This window comes from Blennius ocellaris, assembly GCF_963422515.1.
Source record: "Blennius ocellaris genome assembly, chromosome: 2".
Lineage (NCBI taxonomy): Eukaryota > Metazoa > Chordata > Actinopteri > Blenniiformes > Blenniidae > Blennius > Blennius ocellaris.
Genome location: NC_137651.1, coordinates 16,223,526 through 16,242,874, shown reverse-complemented (window position 1 = coordinate 16,242,874; position 19,349 = coordinate 16,223,526). Strand labels below are relative to the sequence as shown.

General features: G+C 38.9%; 2 protein-coding genes across 2 annotated transcripts; both read left to right on the top strand.

Annotated features, from left to right (window-relative positions):
* Positions 1–2,611: 2,611 nt before the first annotated feature.
* mmp20b (matrix metallopeptidase 20b (enamelysin)) lies at positions 2,612–7,146 on the top strand (the record flags this gene model as incomplete). Its single annotated transcript, XM_080510300.1, has 10 exons — positions 2,612–2,752; positions 3,470–3,708; positions 4,292–4,440; positions 4,688–4,813; positions 4,911–5,069; positions 5,158–5,293; positions 5,400–5,533; positions 5,794–5,950; positions 6,482–6,585; positions 7,034–7,146. The coding sequence occupies 10 exons, from the start codon at positions 2,612–2,614 to the stop codon at positions 7,144–7,146; spliced, it is 1,458 nt and encodes a 485-aa protein (XP_080366426.1).
* Positions 7,147–7,679: 533 nt separating this feature from the next.
* LOC308140474 (uncharacterized protein) lies at positions 7,680–17,550 on the top strand (the record flags this gene model as incomplete). Its single annotated transcript, XM_080510289.1, has 20 exons — positions 7,680–7,787; positions 8,536–8,792; positions 8,927–9,075; positions 9,166–9,291; positions 10,144–10,305; positions 10,395–10,506; positions 10,584–10,726; positions 10,968–11,124; positions 12,023–12,126; positions 12,445–12,512; positions 14,661–14,777; positions 14,987–15,114; positions 15,220–15,368; positions 15,522–15,647; positions 15,820–15,981; positions 16,109–16,301; positions 16,384–16,514; positions 16,604–16,769; positions 16,879–16,982; positions 17,447–17,550. 20 exons carry the CDS (start codon positions 7,680–7,682, stop codon positions 17,548–17,550), a joined length of 2,766 nt encoding a protein of 921 aa, XP_080366415.1.
* Between the last annotated feature and the right edge of the window lie 1,799 nt (positions 17,551–19,349).

Genomic DNA, 19,349 nt, shown 5'->3' with positions numbered 1-19,349 from the left:
CAGCAACCAATTCATCAAAGATCTCAACATGAGGCTGCATTACTTTCTAGATCGTGCTTTGCCTTTTTAGAAGGATGTTTACTTCAAGCTGATTGGCCACCTTATGTGCAACTTCAACAAGCATTGGTTGTAAGTCATGCCAATTATTGTGTAAAGTCCTTTTAATATGTTAAAAAAAAAAGAAACAAATCATAAAAAAACAAAACTTGAACCTGAAATGAATGTCAACAGGAATTGTAGAATTAGACTTGTTGTTGATTTCTTTTTGAGGATAATTTTATTCAATGGATTTCCCTTATGTAGTGCTTTTACACTACTTGAGCAGCCACAGGGTGCTTCAAACACTATTAATCACATTCACCCACACACACATTCACACTCCAATGTATATTGCTGTATGTTTTAAATGTTACACTAGAGTCCAGGGACCATTTCAACATAGAGAGTCAATTTGATGTTGTCTTCTCAGCCATAATTCAAGATTCTAAATGTTTATAATCACCTGCAGATTAAACTAAGCAGATACTAAGAAACAACAAAAATAAACACTAGATCTTTGACTTCAATATGTTAAGTTGAATTAATAAAGTAACACATTTAACCCGACATAGACCTTCAGCATCTGATGTTTAGTTAAACATAAACATGTACGTATGAGTAGTACCCCCCCCCCCCCCCCCAGTGCAATCACTTCTACTGACAAAAAGCGGACTGACACAATTAAAGTCATCCTAACTCATTGAAGTTACAGCAGTTTCTTTCCACATGGTTTGGTTTGTGGTCGGCTGTGGTGGAAAATCCTCACTAAAATCCACAGATTGTATAGTAAGTATGTAAGCTGTATAGATAGTACGTTTCTATAGGGTTTTTCTTTCTTTTTTTTTGTCTTACATATACTATAGATGACTGTCCACAAACAATGTTAATTGTGATTGTAGATTTTAAAACATCATTTGCATAGCACAGGTGTGTTACGTTGATTTGAATAGATCATTCATAGATCATTCATCCCAAAAATTTAGCTTTTTTTTAACCTGCCAAAGCTTTTCTTTTTTTCTTTTTTTAAACATTTCCAAATGTTCCTTGGTTGACTGAATTCACAGAATGAGTTCAAATAGAAATGCAGCGAGTGGCTAAAATCTGAAATCACTGACTCATTCAAAGAGTAGTTTCTTTTCTATTTACAGCATTGTCACATAATTTCCAGCTTTAGGTCCATTCAGGTGTAAAACGATATCAAGGTTTTCAATGGATGGTTTGTAATTTCAGAAGAGAAAAGGAGACTTTCTTGGTTTTCTATCTGACATGGAAAACTCCTCAGTATTTGTGAGTGTAAAAGTGTACATTTGGGTCAAAACAGAGATGTTTCCACTGCTTAAATTACCGTGCTGGTTTCTCCCAGCTTGTAACCTTGTCATCTCTAAACTGTACTCTCAGTCATCCCTTGTGTTTTAAATGACTTCATTACCTCGTCTCTACGCTGTCCATAAAACCAAAGCAGCTCTAATCACTCAAATCTTCTAGCAAAAGAGTGTGGCACTCTGTGGAGAAGTGAGCCTGAGTTGCCTTGCAGGGGAATGCTGCTGGTCCCATAATGCTCCACAATGACCAATCAAGTGTAATTGTAGCCTGAATTTACCACGGCACCACCCTTGTTAGTCTAGGAGTCCTGGCCAACAGCCATTTTATTTTGCGACGGCCTTAAATCCACCCCTACAATTTCAGGTCCCCTTTCTGCAAAGTCTCTCATCGACCTCTCTCACATGCTCGTGCTAAAACTGGATGAGAATGGGCTTTGATGGTGTTATTTCAGGAGTCTTTGCAGAATGTGTGGGACTCCGCCATGCTATCCAGCTGATGTTGCATCAGTCCTGACTGAGTTTTTGAAAATCCGTTACAAAATATTTGTTCGATATCAGAACCCCTTAGTTCGTCAACCACATTTGTTGTGATAGTAATGACCATTTAGATAAGGTTTAATACTTATCCATAGTTCCAGCTCTTTAGCCAAGATTATTTATGAATCCATGAGTTGAAACCTAAAATCTTGCATATATACAGCCTGATTGTGGCTGTATATATGTACTTTATTAAATCAAGGTTTAAAAATTAGAAACATGTATTAACTCAGTTGTGTGTTGAGAAGGAAAAATAATATGATTAAATAATAATAATAATAATAATAATAATAATAATAATAATAATAATAATAATAATAATAATAATAATAATAATAATAAAGGTAAATAAAATGTATGTCCAATATCTCAACATGCTTTAGAATTTTCTCTTTTCCTCTGGGATAACAAAAAGTTAACAACAAATTTGATCAGATACAAAGAATATGGTGTCCTTGTGACGCGTCACCGGTGAAAATGGCACATTGCCAAAACTGTTCAAATTTCATTTCTTTTCTGTTTTTTTTGCTGTCCCTGGCTCCCTGTAAACCACTCCCTAATTCCATATGACTGTCAGCGGCTTCTCTAGGATTTGCAGGCGGAATGAGTCACAATAACCATTTAAAAGGCTTTCTCATTAACCAGAACTACCATCTCTATGTGTTGAAACTAGGCTCCTAGGTGAACTACCGTCCATGTATGGGGTGTCTGAAATGCACGTCATGTTGTTCTCTTGCTGTGTCCTGGTCCTGGTCCTGCTTCTGCCTGGTCCATGTTCTCCAGCACCCACATCCATGCCGCAGGAAGAGAGCACCTCTTCACCAGAACCACAGGTTGACTTGAAGCTGGCCACAGTAAGTGCATAATTGCATGAAGTGTGTTACAAAAGCTTGAGAGTGGACTGTGTGTGACTTCATTTCTCGTACAATGCAAACCCAGGGCAGTTTGAATATGCTTCTGCAACCTTGCAAGGATCCATGGTTGCCTGCATGCGCGCTGAGGTAATGTTTTGTTGTTAACTGTATTGCTGTCTGATGCTTTCATTGTGCTCGTTGCAAGTTTTTCTTTTTTCATAAATATGCATGTGTCTTTCTTTTCAAGTAAGTTGCCTGCTAAGTCCTCATTAAATGCGTTATTCTGAATAGAATTATGTTGCAGTAAATGTTATTGTAATATGTTGCAGGTGTGTGAAAAAGATAGATAATGCTGTAAATTTGGTCATTAAAAGCAATGCAAATGAAGTAATTTGTGTAGAAGTTATAGCTGTGTATACATTATATAATCAAATGAAACTGCAAAGGTTTTATTGCAATGCATAGCTTGTAAAACATGCTGCTATAGTGAAAGAAAGCACTGTATTTATTGTAATTATTGAGCAATGCTTCCTCGGTTTTGTCCCTTGCCCTGCTTGTTTATTCCAGTACACCAGATAGGAGGGAATGAGGTGCAATGAAGATGACACCTGAAACATGCAGGGCAGAAGGCCACTTGAGGAAAACATTGTTAGAAGAATTTTTTGTTTTTTTTAGTCTTAAAGCTTTATCTGACATGGCTACTACATCTGCTCACAGAACTATCTTCAGCTGTATTACAACCTGGAACATGATCCTTTGGGGCGCATGAAGAGGAGTGGGCCCTCCTTCACCTCCAAGGTGAAAGACATGCAGATTTTCTTTGGTCTTAATGCAACAGGTGTATTGGATTCAGACACACTGGAAGTGATGAGGAGCCCGCGGTGCGGCGTTCCCGATGTGGAGGAGTACAGTCACGTCCAGGGGACACGATGGAAAAGGAATGTCATTACATACAGGTATCGTCTCTGGCCTTAAAGCTTGCTTGATGATTCCGCTGCTGTCACTGTGTTCTTTCTTGGACCTGGAGTGAACTCAAAAAAACAATAAAACAGCCCAGCTAAAATGTAAACCCAACCAATACTATGCCTGAACATGTCGAGCATGCAGGCAATAAAAATAGGGAGTAGCGAGCACAACGAATCATGATGGCCAACAGACTTCTGGGTTTGGGAATCCTGCCTGTTACAGCTATTCTGGGCTGGCCAGAGAGCCATGTTGACCAGACATGCTTGAACTTACGTAACATTGTCTGAAATATTCTTGTCCTGTAAAGACTCTCTGTACAGACTCTCTTTGAGGCATTCCTGTACAACAAAAGTATAATTAAGGACAAACTGAGGAAGGCGGCTGCAACCATTGTTTTAAAATGTAACAGTGGATATTCAAACAACTGTATAATCACATGTGGTTTTGTTTTTCTCAGCTTTGCACTTTGGGGTTTGCTGCTATTTTTACATGAGATTATGGTGTCAGTGCTTTTTATTGGCCATACATTTAGTCCAAACGCTATTGTTTATCGTCCACTTGTATTTCTTGCAGCATTGGCAGGTACACCAGGGATTTGCCTCGCAGCACTGTGGACTCCTTGATTGACTCAGCCTTCAGCGTGTGGGCCAGAGCCAGCGGTCTGACGTTTGTCAGGTCACACAGCCGCAACGCTGACATCATGGTGGAGTTTGTGACCTTTGGTGGGTTTGACTTGAATTTTTCTTCTGTAAAGCGACAGAAGAGAACAGACAAGAAATAAATTGTCAGCAGATAAATCAGCGAATCTTCCAAATGTGAGAGATTATAGGCCATAACTTCGGCTGTGAATCAAACGTCAAACAAAGCAGTGTCATCACTCTCTGCTGCGCTCGTTCAGCGGGGATGAGGAATAGCATGTGATTTCATTTTGGTTTCTGTCTCATGTTTCACACAAATCATGTTATGCAGCTCATGGTGATTTGTATCCCTTCGATGGACCACGAGGCACGCTGGCGCACGCTTTCGGTCCAGGGTTGGGCGTCGGAGGAGACACGCATTTTGACGACGATGAGCGCTGGACAGCAGGAGATACAGGTGCTTAACCCAACAAAACCGGAGCAGAACACTGCCTAGTCATCCCACAAAGGCAACAACATTTTATCTGATTGCTTTCTTCGTTGTGCGAATGCAGGTTTTAATCTGCGTCTGGTAGCAGCTCATGAGTTTGGCCACGCGTTGGGCCTTAAGCACTCTAAAAACCCGGAATCATTGATGTTTCCAAACTACAGAAAGAGTCGACCAGCCCACCTTTTGTCCAGAGAAGATATAGTCAACATTAATGCACTTTACAGTAAATATCTCAACAATCAACCAGCAAAATACTTGAGTTTTGCTCTTGTCTTGAATCAGATTTGTGACCATGTACTGTTGGTTCGTAGACCCTGTCCGAGTTCAGCTCACGCCCTGGATGCCAGGATCCTTATTCCCTCGACTCATGCAGGACAAATGTGCTCCAGACATGATGTTTGATGCTCTGACTACTGTTGGGGATTCCACCTTCTTTTTCAGAGAACGGTATGTTGACGAAATGTGTTTACTAAAACTTTATATTCTCCGATCATTTTGATGCAATCCAGCAGCGCATAGCAGACATCGATGCTGTTCCTCTTTTCTTCATAAGATACCTCTGGATCAAACATAAAGAGCAGTACGACATCAAAGAGGGACCCATCTCCAACTTCATGCCCAAGATTGAAACTGGTATCGATGCTGCCTTCTGGATACCTCGCAGATCCACTGCTTACCTCATTCACGGTAATGACACAGTGCTGCAATGGCTCTTAATTCAACATGCATGTTGGTGATATTTTTGTTTCTTTATGAATACACATGATGGCAAATGTTTTGCAGGATTAATCCAATAATCATCCAGAAATCTTAAACATAAATTCAAGTCACAAAATCAATTCATGCCCTGCAACACAACACATAACACTATACATTTTATACACTTTTTGTGTTAGTTAATCAGTAAATTATCAATTTTTATCATGCTGTGTTTTTCTCTTTCACAGAATCTATGTTCTGGACAGTGAAAGGCTCTCTAGTAAAGGGAAAGCCCAGAGCTCTCACACACTTTGGATTTCCTGCCTGGGTTCAAGATGTTGATGCAGCGGTGCACATCGTAAAAACAGGACGCACCCTCTTCTTTATGCATGACATTTACTGGAGGTGAGACTTTAATTAAATAGCACATGCTCAGCGTCAAAGTGGTATCAAACTGTGAATGCTCTGATTTGTATACATGTTCACACATCGGAACACTTTGCTTCACTGCTTTTGATGATTTGAAGATACTGGAGCGAACGGTTTATTCCCTCTCTGTACTTCAGCATTGTACAACTTTGCCCCTGGCAAAAGCTGTTTTCATAAATGTGTGTACTGTATGTGAGCACTGCAGAATGAATCAGATCCAATTATACTGTTTCTCTGCTCATTTTATCCAAGAGCTGGTTAAAAAAAATATTTAGAAAAAAATCTTCCACATTAAATGTAGAAAAAAGCCCAGCCAGATCATAAAAGTTGACTCACGTCTGACTAAAGGATTCCCTCTGTCATTTGGACCTCACCCGGGAGAGCAAAGGGCTCAACTGGACCTTTGAGGTTTGATGACGAGATAATAAAGTCTGGTCCAAGCTTTCAATGAGGAGCTGGTAATTGTGACTCACAACCTCTGACAAGAACTGTTTGCATCTTTTCCAGTTACAACGAAAACCGAAAAGTTATGGATTTTGGGTACCCAAAGTACATCAGTGAGGACTTTCCTGGAATCAACACTACAATCAACGCAGCTATTCACAAGGAGGGTGAGCACATATAACCAGTTTTACAGTTGTTCAATAGCCAGCTGATACTAATCATAGTTCTCATAAGTTAATGTATATAAATATGTACAGTATTTGAACTCAATGACAGTAATAATCAAATTCTGTCTGTTGCTTGAGGGGTGAATGGAAGAAACATTGTGATTATTAGCAAGGGAATGTTGACCTGCATCCAACATCATGTTAAGGTACAGAACATGTGGTTTCCCTCCGTGATTCAAACGGTATAATTTACCTCCTAAATTCCTCCAGTTGATAAACTGTAATTTCAGCCGCCCGCAAAAGTAGATATTTGAGTTCAGAATTATACTCTTCATTGCAATCATCATCAACAAAATAAAACTGTAGGCAACACAATATCCTAAAAGTGAAATATGTAAATTATTTTGTTTGCTACTTGAGAAGATTAATCTTTTCTTTTCAATCCAAGGTTTCATCTACTTCTTTGTGGGACCACAGGTCTACAAATACGACAACACCCAAAAACATGTTGTTGGAGTTGAGAAAGCAAATTCCTGGCTCGGCTGTTCAAATACTGTATGAAATCCATGTAATGAGGAAATCACCTGGAAATCTTGACTAAATTAATCAAAAGAAAAGAGAAAAACACTGTACACATCAGTTTTGAGTGTAGTTTTATTTATCAGATGTCATCTTTTATCATAATAAAGAATTTAAAAAAAAAGTTTTCTGTTGGTTTACTGTGTTGTTGTTGTTGTGTGTGTCACTCCTTTTGCATGAAGTGTGAGATGTATGCAATGCATCATGATGCAGAGAGCAAATAAGGTTTGCATTACAAGTCTTGACTTGCTAAGAAGACTAAAAAAGCATCCCTGGCTTGTATACCATGAAACGCTTTGCACACAGACGTCTCTCTCCATTACAGACAGAAAGCCCAGACATTTGCAGATGTTTGATTGAGAGGTTTTAACCACAAAACCTCCTCAAAAGGGGGGCCTCGAGACCCGGCAGTAACTACCAGGATTGAACACTTTAAGGTCATGTGATTTCCTAACAAGTTCAAGAATACTCCCATATAAACAATGTGAAGCCCGCTGCAAATGTGCATTTAAAACATGGAGTTGTTGTGGATGCCGGTTTTGGGCTCTCTGATGTTAGTCTCGTGGAGTCTACCCATCGCTGAGGAGCAGCAGCCTCGGCCCGAGGATGTGGAGCTCGCTGAGGTTTGTGGGCTGGTTTGAGTTTATGTAAGAACCATGTCATCTGGAATCAAATATTTAATCCATGTTGGCATTTATACAGATTACATATTGTCTTAGCACTTTTATCATGCGGTGCCCAATCTTTAAAACAAACAGCGGTAATGTTTTTTATTCGACCTCTTTGAGGGGGGAGCTTCAAGGTTAAGGTTTTGTGACAAACTGTGTATTATAAGTAGCATCATTGTTGCAATCTCAGCATGATCATCACATGTTTATTTAATTTTTTTAATGCTGGATTGTGACTGAGAATCTCATGATTATCCACTACAAGCAACTGAAAATTCAGAATTAACCAGTAGAAATGGACTTTGAGACAAATTTGAGATTGTGGTGGATAAAAAAATAAGAAAAAGAAAGGGAGAATATAATCAATCGTTTTTTTGCTGACTTGCTGACTTGCTGACTTGCGGCTGATTCACGTCAATAAGCTGGGACACAGTGTTGCTTTGCAAAACAAACTGTATGACTATTCAATATCATTGCAAAAGAAAATGTTTGGTGCTCAAGAGAAAAACAATCAAGCAACTCTTTATTATGTTATATTATAATTGCATGAAAAACTCACCAGATTCAATCATTTATTAACTATATACCACTACGTCACTGTAGTGCTTTTACTGTGCTTGAGAAGGCAACATAGATTTTTATTTCAGACACATCTTGACCATCTTTCCCAGAGCATCCAGACCTGAACTCCCTTTCTCCACAGGATTATCTGAGGAGGTTCTACAGTTTGAAGGTCAAAGGGAGAAACCAAAGAGCTCCAACAAGACAGATCAGGTCTGCTTCAGCCATGGAGGACAAGATCAGAGAAATGCAAAGCTTCTTTGGTCTTAAAGAAACCGGAAATTTGGATTCTCACACTCTGGATGTAATGAAGAAACCACGCTGCGGTGTTCCCGATGTGGACAACTTCAGCTTTTACCCCAGCAGGCCTAAATGGAAGAAGAACTCCATCACGTACACGTGAGCTCAAGCTTTGCAACACCCATTTATGTACAGGGATTCTTCTGCCATGTTGTTTTGTTTGGGGTTTTTTTTCAGCCAACACAGGGTAAATGTGCAGCAGGTGATGTAAAACTTGTTGAACTTGCATGCAGGATTTCCAGATCTACTCCTGACATGAAGAAAGAGGATGTGGAGAAGTCATTTCGTTCGGCCCTGAAAATGTGGAGTGACGCAACTCCGCTGACGTTCACCAGGGTCAACCAGGCCCCGGCTGATATCGTCTTCACCTTTGCCCGTGGAAGTAAGTCTGAAAACACATTTTCTTTCCCATTCTGATTGATAAGGAATCAGAGACTGAGGTAGCTCTTGATTTGATGTTATTCTGCTGCAGTGCATGGTGATTTCTTTCCTTTCGATGGACCCCGGGGGGTGTTGGCTCATGCCTTTCAGCCGGGAGACGGGATTGGTGGAGACGTGCACTTTGATGATGATGAAACTTGGACAGTAGGAAAGCAAGGTTTGTCATATAATCATGTTCGCAATATTCAGAACAAAATGTCCCACAGCCAAGATTTTTGAAACTGACATGTTGGAAAATGGTGTAATATTTTGTTTAATTGAAATCACATTTTCTATGAAACGTGTTGAGCTCATGTTATATTTCATTGTGACAATCGTACAAATTGTGCCATACATATTGTGCCATATATATTGTGCATATTGCATCACATCATGGGTAATCCATCAAAATATTTTAGTCTTATCATATGTGTAGCATTGGCCAATTTCACTATTTTAACAATCTGAGCTGAAGAAAAATCAATCAAAAAGGATAACATCGATAATAACATGCTCCATGTGTGTTCAGAAATAATCAAATTGCAAGACCATGCAGGGACAAGGTACCTCATCTGTCCCCTGCTTAGCTCTGGAGATTCAGCAGGCTGGCGGCATGATGGAATGAAGGACTTTTTTTTTTTTTGTCTTTGTTGGTGCTGCCAAGAGGAAATGGTAGCTTGAGGGCAAAATAAGCACAGAGGAAACGATGTGGTCCCGTTGGTAAATTATTCCCCGAGCATTTTGAACAACCAGCCTCTCCCAAAGGGAATGTAAAGTCTCTTTGCTGGTCTCTTAGTAGTTGAGCTTCACAACAGATCTTGGCTTTGACATATTGGCCGCCAAAGAAACAAATATATCAGTTAAGATACTTTAACACATAAAATCCTCCAACTGACCCTGAACCACTCATCAAGCTGTGGCCACAGGAGGAAATGGAGAACAGAGCAAAAGGCAGCTGAGAGGCGTGGGTTTTCACTATATTTGCTTCAGTTCAATAAATGCACTGACACAATCGGTTGTTGTATTTCAGGTTACAGCCTGTTTGCGGTTGCAGCTCACGAGCTCGGACACTCACTGGGCTTGACTCATTCTCACGACCCCTCAGCCATCATGTACCCCACCTACAGGCATCACAGCAGCACACAGTACTCTCTTTCAGCAGACGATGAGCAGGGGATCCAAACACTATACGGTGAGTAAAAGATGAGACAATACACTCAAAATAACAACAACACAAAATACGTAAACATGTGCCATAAATTCTCCACTTGCTTTTCTCAGGCAAGCCCATCAAACAAGAGGAAACCAAGCCATCCTCAGAAAAATGCAGCCCCAACTTTTCCTTTGATGCAGCAGCAATAATTGGAAAGGAGATTGTTTTCTTTCAAAACAAGTATGATTTGCTTTACATCACGAGAGCAACTCATCTCAGCAATGTTGGATATACGACTGATTCTTGTTTCAATGCAGACGCATGTGGATGAGAACAACAAAGTCAACGTATTGGAATCGCCTGAGGGATGGGCTGATCAGCACATACTTTCCAAGCATCCGTGGTCACGTGGATGCTGCATATGACATACCAGCCAAAGGCGTGGCGTACATATTCACCGGTAGAGTAATGGGCAGTCTTGCAAAAGCACCGATTAGGCCATGTCAGCATGACAAGGCTGTATTTCCAGTGGGAGAACATAATGTTGCTACCAAATTACAGCCTTGTGTAACTTTAAGCGTTCATGCAAGAGGCTCATTCAGTTTGGCAGCACTTGTGGTAGGCTGCTGGGTTTGTTTTTTTTTTGTTTTGTTTTTCTTCACAGCATCCCAAAATGTAGTGACACGGCTGTGTTTTTACAGGTCGTAAGTACTGGGTGGTTCAACAGCTTAAGGCGAAAACTCGTGGTGGCTCCATCCACGAGTATGGCCTCCCCTCCAGTGTCCGGCAGGTCGACGCTGCTGTATACGTCAGTGAATACGGCAAAACGATGTTCTTCATAGGAGACTTTTATTACAGGTAATTCTACAGAATGACTGTTTAGAAATGATTGTATTCCTCAATATGTTCACCAGGGTTAAAGAAAGTTCAACAAATTTAGCTGAAAACAAACATGTATGGAAGAAGAATGAGACAAATAAATTCCTTTATTTGCATAAATTGGTAGTACTTAGGCAGTAAATGTGTCTCCTGGTGATCTTCCTAATTACCATCTATTGTTCTCAGACACTATAGTATCAACATAAACAGAACATATTTTACAAAGTACATCATTTCCTCGAAAGAGAATGAATATGTCTTTACTGAAATCATAATGACTGTTAAAGGGTAGCCAGTGTGTACTCATGAGTAGGGGAGGGGAATTCAATTTCATAACTTGGTTGAACAAGAAATTGATAGATTGACTTAAATAACTCGATCCAGCATAGTCAGGTGTATTATAATCTTAATAAAAGTCATATTCAGAAAAAGAACCATTAAACAATCTTTTTTTTTTATTTTTTTATGTTAAAGGCATTGTACATATATATAATTGGCACAAGCACTTTCAGTTATTTACTATTGAAATAATAAAAAAAAGAATTACTTCCCTGAAATGATACATTTGTGGAGTACTGTTTTTTCTTTCTTTCCAAAGAAAAGTTCTTGACCGTGATACATCACCTTTGTTTTCCACCTATATTTATTACCATAAAAATACTTGATATTTAAACTCAATTTCTTTGTATCATAGTTGAACAATTTCAGAAAAGTCGCTCCACAAATGGCTATACAAGGGGAAAGTTTATATGATCTATTCTACAAGAGAAAATTGTTTTTTTTATTTTGACGGGCTCTTTGAAAACATACACACCCACAAAACAAAACCAAAAAAAATGTTACGAACAGGCATTTCTTTGTGTGGACCCACCCTCAGGTACGATGAGCAGAAGAAACGGATGGACCCCGGCTTCCCCAGGGTCATCGGGCAAGATTGGCTTGGAATCCCAAGGAGGGTCGACGCTGCCTTCAAGTTAAACGGTAAAAACAAGAGAAGCCCAGTTTATGACCGTCAATGAACTTTAAGTCAGGCAGCAGGATACAAATAAAGCACAAGTGAAATAGAACTTGTAATTTCTTGCTTTTAAAATGTTTTGGTGGTAAATGGGTGGAGTTTATCACTCTTAACACACTTTTATACCAAAATCACCATTTGACCCAGTTTTAGGGATGTTTTTAGAGGCAGATGAACTATGTTAAAAAAAGAACATTTGACACTCCAATGAACACACAGATACTTGTAATAGTTAATGATGTTTGAGATTTGATGACCTGTTGTTGTGTGATTTATTTTGACAGGGAGCATTTTCCTGCTCAGTGGGGCCAAATCCTACCAGTATGACTTCAAACAGAAGCGGGTGGTGAAAGTGATCTCAGGAAACAAATGGCTGGGATGTTGACTTAACACTTGCAAGTGTACTTCATATGATTAGAATAAAGAAAATATAGTTGACATTTATTTGGTGTTAAATTAAAAACAATATTTTTACATGTGTATGAAAATAATGCATCTGATGTTTTCTGCATGCAATAGCACTTGTATGCTTATATTTTGTATATCTGCAAGAGTAGACAATGCTGAGGCCTTAAAATGTGAGAATCGATCGTGATGTATATCTTGTTTTCTATATTTGAGATATTTTATGTACTGAAATTGTATATTACATATCACATATGTTACTATGGAAAATTACCTCTACATGATGTTTACACATAATTCTGAATATGTCTAGATAGTATGTGTTTTATTAAAGTGGGCTTAATAAAAGAAGCAATGTTTGTGCTTATTTAATACAGAAAAGGAATTTTCTTTTTCTTAAATATGCAAGTGCAACCCAATTTACAAACAAGTTGGGATGCTCTGATAGAAACTGTACGTAAGGATTTGAAAAACTCATATAACATGTTGTATTTGAGGACATAAACAACATGTCACATGTATGAAAATGTGAGCTTTTTGAAGTTTCTGATGGCAGCAGATCAAAAAGGTGTATGCATGCTAATGAATAGCATCCATTATCCCTTCAACATCTGTCTGTACTTTCAATTTTGTTAAACTTTTCTCTTTGAAAAAATAAATAATAATTGGAAAATAGTTGCAGGAGTTATGAGAGAGAAATGCTGACACATTCTGATCCATAAGGATCAAATATAACTAAGGTTATGAGATTTGGAAACAATTATACTCTGTTTTGTAGTTATGGGATTCTAACTATTTTGAAATTGTATTTGTGCATGAGTATCACATGTGCATGCAAACCCCAATAGTCAAAGATGATGATTCTTTAATGATAAAATCTGTTTCCTACTTTTTATTTAATTTGACCTTTTTAACGCTTTTTTGTTGTTTTTATTCATTTCAATTCAATTCAATACAACTGTATCTATATCGTGCACAACAACATGCATTTCAACAACAACGTCATTTCAGGGCACTTTTACAGAGAAAACTGAGTTTATAGAAAACTATATTCCTCTGAAATGTAATTTAAACGTTGCTCTCATTGAAAATGGCCAGTTCAGTTCCCTCATAAGGAATTAATTCATCCTTGTCATCAGTGAGGCCTGCACCTTTTCATTTTATATGCAAAGTGGCGGTGTGTGTGTGTGTGTGTGTGTGTGTGTGTGTGTGTGTGTGTGCGTGTGTGTGTTAAATGTTCATGAAATCTTTCAAAATCAGCTTCAGTTGCAGTGGCGCCCTCTAAAGGCAATAAGGGGTTACTTCCAGCCTCTGCCAGTGGCCTTCAGATCCTGAAGTCACTACAGTTCAGTTTTTGTCATGTTTACTCACCAGAATGGACTATGGACAATGTGAGGAAGGTGTGTTGATTCATGTTTTAATTTGGGAAGTTTGATTAAATCACAGTTTTCATGTGTTGCATCAGAAAGCTTAATTAAAAAAGGTAAATGAGTCACCTTTGATTGAGATGGCGACCCTGTGCTCTGTGAATATCTTTGAAAAATACAACTAAAATTGTGAAAAGTGCAAAGAAAGCAATAAATTCATCTTTGCGTCTCAAAAAGAAGAAAAAAAACAAGGTCTTTCAAACAGGTTCAACAGTAAAGTTCAATAAATGATAGCACATCTCCTCCCACTGTGTTATCAGAGGAGCGACTCCCCCCCCATGAGCAGTGGGGCTTCACTGAACATTTTAGCTGAATTCTCCCGAGTACACAGTGTTTTCGTATACGGCTTTTATCGGGACTACACACACCTCAGGCTGTCGAGGCTTCCTCTTGAAAAAGAGAGTGCATGGACAGAAGAAAGCACTTTAACAAGATGTGTCTTGCTGAGTTTTGGATAGTGCTGCTGGGTTGTTTATCTGCGTGTTGTGCAGCACCTACTATTGCTCCAACAATCTTGCCTCAGGAAGAAGACTTGGCCAAGGTAATAAAACATCAATATAAACATGAGGAGCTGCTGTCGGCCCCTTGGGGAGATCTATGAAACACTGTGAATTGAATTGTCATCGTCATATAAAAGAATGGAATCGTCTTTTCTCTGTCTGCGCCAGGACTACCTCTTCCAGTTCTACGGTGATGTCGGCATGACAAACTCCACATTGCGGCGCATCTCTAACAGCTCATTCAGCCAAGATCTCCAGTCCATGCAGGCCTTCTTTGGTCTAGAGGTAAAGTAAATTATATTTTTTTACAGCATTTATTCTTATTTTATATGAATATGACTAAAAGTGTACAGTGATGACTGTGAAGCTTTCCTGTAAACAAAAAAACCTCCTCGACAAATGTCGCATCCTGGGAATCAATCACATGAATAAGGTCTGTAGTTTTCAATAATAAATTGTGACATTGTCCTTACTCTCTACGCCACTGCAACCAGGTGACCGGTGTGTTGAATAATGAGACCATTGAGGTGATGATGGCACCGAGGTGTGGCGTGTCAGACATCAGCCGATATGGACACTTTCCTGGGAAACCCAAATGGGAAAAAAGGCTAATTACGTACAGGTAATCATCAATACACGCCAATATCGCCTCAGTCATATGATGTTGTGATATGTAAATAATGTGGCCTGACAAGGCAGTGGTGATAACCATGTGTGGTTTGAACAGGATCACTCAGTACACTCCAGACCTGACGCAAAGTCAGGTAGATGCAACCATCTCGCAAGCTTTCAAGCTCTACAGCGATATCATCCCGCTGGATTTCAAACAGATCTACAGCGGCACTGCGGACATCATGGTCCTCTTCAAGGGTGGATGTGAGTTTAGATTGAACACAGAGCCAAATTGAAAGAATAGATCTTGAGTAGGGTCACGTGTTTGAACTTTAAGGTGGCATCCTGGTTTACAGGAATATTTTTATTTGTATATTCAGACGTTAGGTCTAACAAATTATGTTCTGTGTGTTGAAGATCATGGAGACTTTTACCCTTTTGATGGCAGAGGTGGAGTCTTAGCTCATGCTAACTCTCCTGGACGCAATCAAGGAGGGGACACGCATTTTGATGATGATGAAACATGGACATCAACCCAAAGAGGTATATATTCAACACCACAAGCAACTTTCTTTAGCAAAACTGAAGTTGTCCTCTCAATTTGAAGAAAAAAAAATCCATGCATATTGTCTCTAAATTAATCTCACTGAAGAACTAATTACAGGCAAAAGTTGCACTGATGTCAGTTTATGATTGCTATGATTGTTGTGTTCAGGCGTGAATCTGCTGTTGGTGGCCGCTCATGAGTTTGGCCATGCTCTGGGTCTGGATCACTCCAGGGACAGAAATGCATTGATGTATCCCACTTACAAATATGTGAACACAAATGGATACCGACTGCCAGACGATGATAGACGAGGCGTTCAAGCCCTTTATGGTAAACAGAACCTATAAACAAATTTAACCGATTAATCCACGCTTTTTAAAGTGCGTTTAAATGGGTTTCCCTATATTAAAGTTTGATGAGGTCAAGGTTTTGTTCTGTTTATTGGTATATTTTTCAGGCAGCCGTACACCAGTACCAACAAAACCACCAAAACCCGAACCTCGTCCTGAACCTGAACCTGAGCCTGAGCCTGAACCTGAGGACCCAACCGAGGATCCAAATAAGAATCCCACAGATGATCAGTGCAGCCGCAACCTGGTGTTTGACGCTGCCACGTCGATCAGGGGAGACCTGTACTTCTTCAAAACCGGGTACCTTTCCCATACACAATGATGAGCCAATGTATGTGTTCAATCAAAATACTACAGTTCAATGCAAACCCCTTTAAAAAAGGTATTACTGGAGGAAGAGCACAATCTTCGCAGGACTCCGTTTAATTAAAGTGAACACCAAATGGTCACAAATCAGCTACGTGGATGCTGCCTTTGAAGTCCCATACAAAAATGTGGCATATCTTTTTCAAGGTAAGGCTCATCATCGGAAACATTTTCACAATTATCAGCTGAGCACTAGCTGGATAAGAAATGAGGGTGTGCTGGTTTTTTCTCTACAGGACAGCAATACTGGGGCATCAGGGCTCATGGAAAGACAGTTATGTCAGGTTATCCAAAGTCTATCACCAGCCTTGGCCTCCCCTCCTCAGTCAGTAAGTTGGATGCTGCCGTCCACGTGACATCTACTGGAAAAACCCTCTTTTTTGTGAATAATAAGTATTGGAGGTGAGTGCTGCTTTGTGTCCACTGGTCTTTTATGAAGAGAAAATAAGGAAAAAACAATACAAAATGTGTACAAGACACATGAACAGACATTCTCACTTTTTATCCACAGCTATGATGAGAGAAGTAACCGAATGGACATTGGGTACCCAAGATTCATCAGTCAGGACTTCCCTGGTATTGGCTCCAAAGTAGATGCAGCCTTTGAGAATTATGGTGAGAAAAGCCACTGTTTTTTTGTTTAGATTTTTTTTACTTGGTTTATGTTTCAACACTAATTCATATAAGCACATTAGCGAGGTCAAGTAGCTGTGGCCACTTTGAGCTCACTGTGACAAAGCGACAAAGAATCATTGCTTAAATCAGCTTCTTAGAATCACTGTTTTGATTTATCATCTGTCAATGTTTCTCTTTTAATTCAGTTTTAAATGTCAAAGTGGAAACAACTAAAGAATCTTGTGACTAATTCCCAAATGTAGCACTCCATAAAAGCAAAATAGTTGGATGGTTTGGATCAAAGAAAAAGTGATGGGCACATAGACGACAAGCCATGACTTTTTTTTTTCATTAACTTCATATATGAATGTTGTGAACATAAAGTTGGTTTACCACAATTGTCTATAAAATACGTGTAAATAGTGTTGCATGGTGGAATATAAGCTAAATCTCTGCTTCTACAGGATATCTATATTTCTCAGATGGTCCGAGACAGAGTGAGTACTCCCTGCTGTACAGGAGAGTGATGCGGGTGCTGCTCAACTATGGCTGGCTCAACTGTTACTGAAAACCGACAGACGCCACAACCCAACAGTCTGCATGCAAAATAAAAACTACAGTTAATGTGTACATTACGTGAGAGTCACATGATGTTTTTATGATGTAGAGAACAGTTCTCAGTAGATGTACTCCAGTGAATGGTTAAGCAAACAAAAAGTCAAACTGAGGCAACGGCCAGTAAATGATTACAATGTGATCAATATTGTAAATAATCTTTGACCTGTTTCTTTAATGCTTGAAAGTGCTGATAACAACTGTTTATTTTGATGTTAATGGAAGTCAAATCTGCTGAATTAAACTGCTTTTAATGATAAAAAAAAAAAAAAAGTGCAGTCATATGTTATGATATGAATATATCATGAATGTAAGGTGAATTAAGTTGTGCAAATGCTCAACTGTCCCTTTTGTCATAATAGAACTTACTCTGTTGTTGCCTTATCCAGCATGGGCAAGGCAGCACAAAACTGTTGAGAAACAGTTTAAGTCCTTTAGATTAAGGTTGTTTTTAACCACGTCTTAACTATGATGTTGTGAAATAACCTGGTCTTTTGGTGGAATGCTGGCATTCTAAAGCTCGGACCACAGGGCCTGTTTTACCACATAGCAGTAAAGCCAATATGAAAAGACATCTGTGTCACTATTTCATGCATAAAATTGGACAAATTAAGGATTTTATAGCTGTATGAGTCAAAACCAGGTGGTTGAACTGCACGATATGTTGTCGCTCGATCTACAAGAATAGAGGCTCTTTAAATGGTTGATTTGGCGAAATTATACTAACAAAATTGAATTCCATAGTTTTGAAATAACTCACGAGTGTGAACTATCCAGAACCACAAGATGACACACACGTGATTCACATTTGCTGTTCTCAAGACACTCAGAAAAGAAAAAAGAATATGAGTGTTGGGGGATAATTTGTGTGACTATACTATGATTTGGTGGTTTTACAAAATTGATGAAGAATTACAGTTTGAAGTAGAACTAAATTAAAAGTACAAGAAAACAGTTTATTGCATGCAGCTATAATTGAAGCAACAATGAGACGTACTGACCTATTGGACCTTAGCCTGCCTGGTCTGCTGGAACATACTGGGCTGCAGACAGGAAGGCCCTGCAGTGGGTCACGAACATAGCCCAAGAAAGTGGTCCTTCTCAGATACCTAATAGGACTACTGCCATCCTCAAAGTTTCCTCCCACACCCACATCCACATTATCAAACACTTTTTATCCTTGGACCATCAGATCATTAAATAAATGCTGACCTGGACTTTAGTGGTTTAATATCCTCCTCACATGTATTTCTGTTTCACGTTACCTTGTAATTTATCTTCTAAGTATAATTTGTCTACTTGTTTGTCACACATTAAATTGATGCACAAAGGGAGCAGTACCTGTGAATTCATTGTATGTGATGTATCCAATAAAGCTATTCAAATTCAATAAGATCAAATACATTAAAATAAAAGAATAAGCAGCAATTAAGTTTAGTTTTGTTCTGAATAATTAAAAACTCACAGCTTATCTTATGCAACACATGTAGCTGACACGTTCAGAGAAATATAAAATATGCATGCGCCTCTTGGGAGGCTTTTATATTGAAGCAATGTTTCAAGCGTCTATTCTGTAAATATTGACAAATGTCAAATATAAGTTGAAAATTTCTGATGGTCAACTGATTATTTTCTTGATTATTATCCTATTTCAGTCTTTTTATTTAGTTTCTACATGACTATATTTTCAGCTTTTATTGCGTTTAATGAAAACCGGAAATTCAACATTCGTACTATCACTTAGAATGTCCG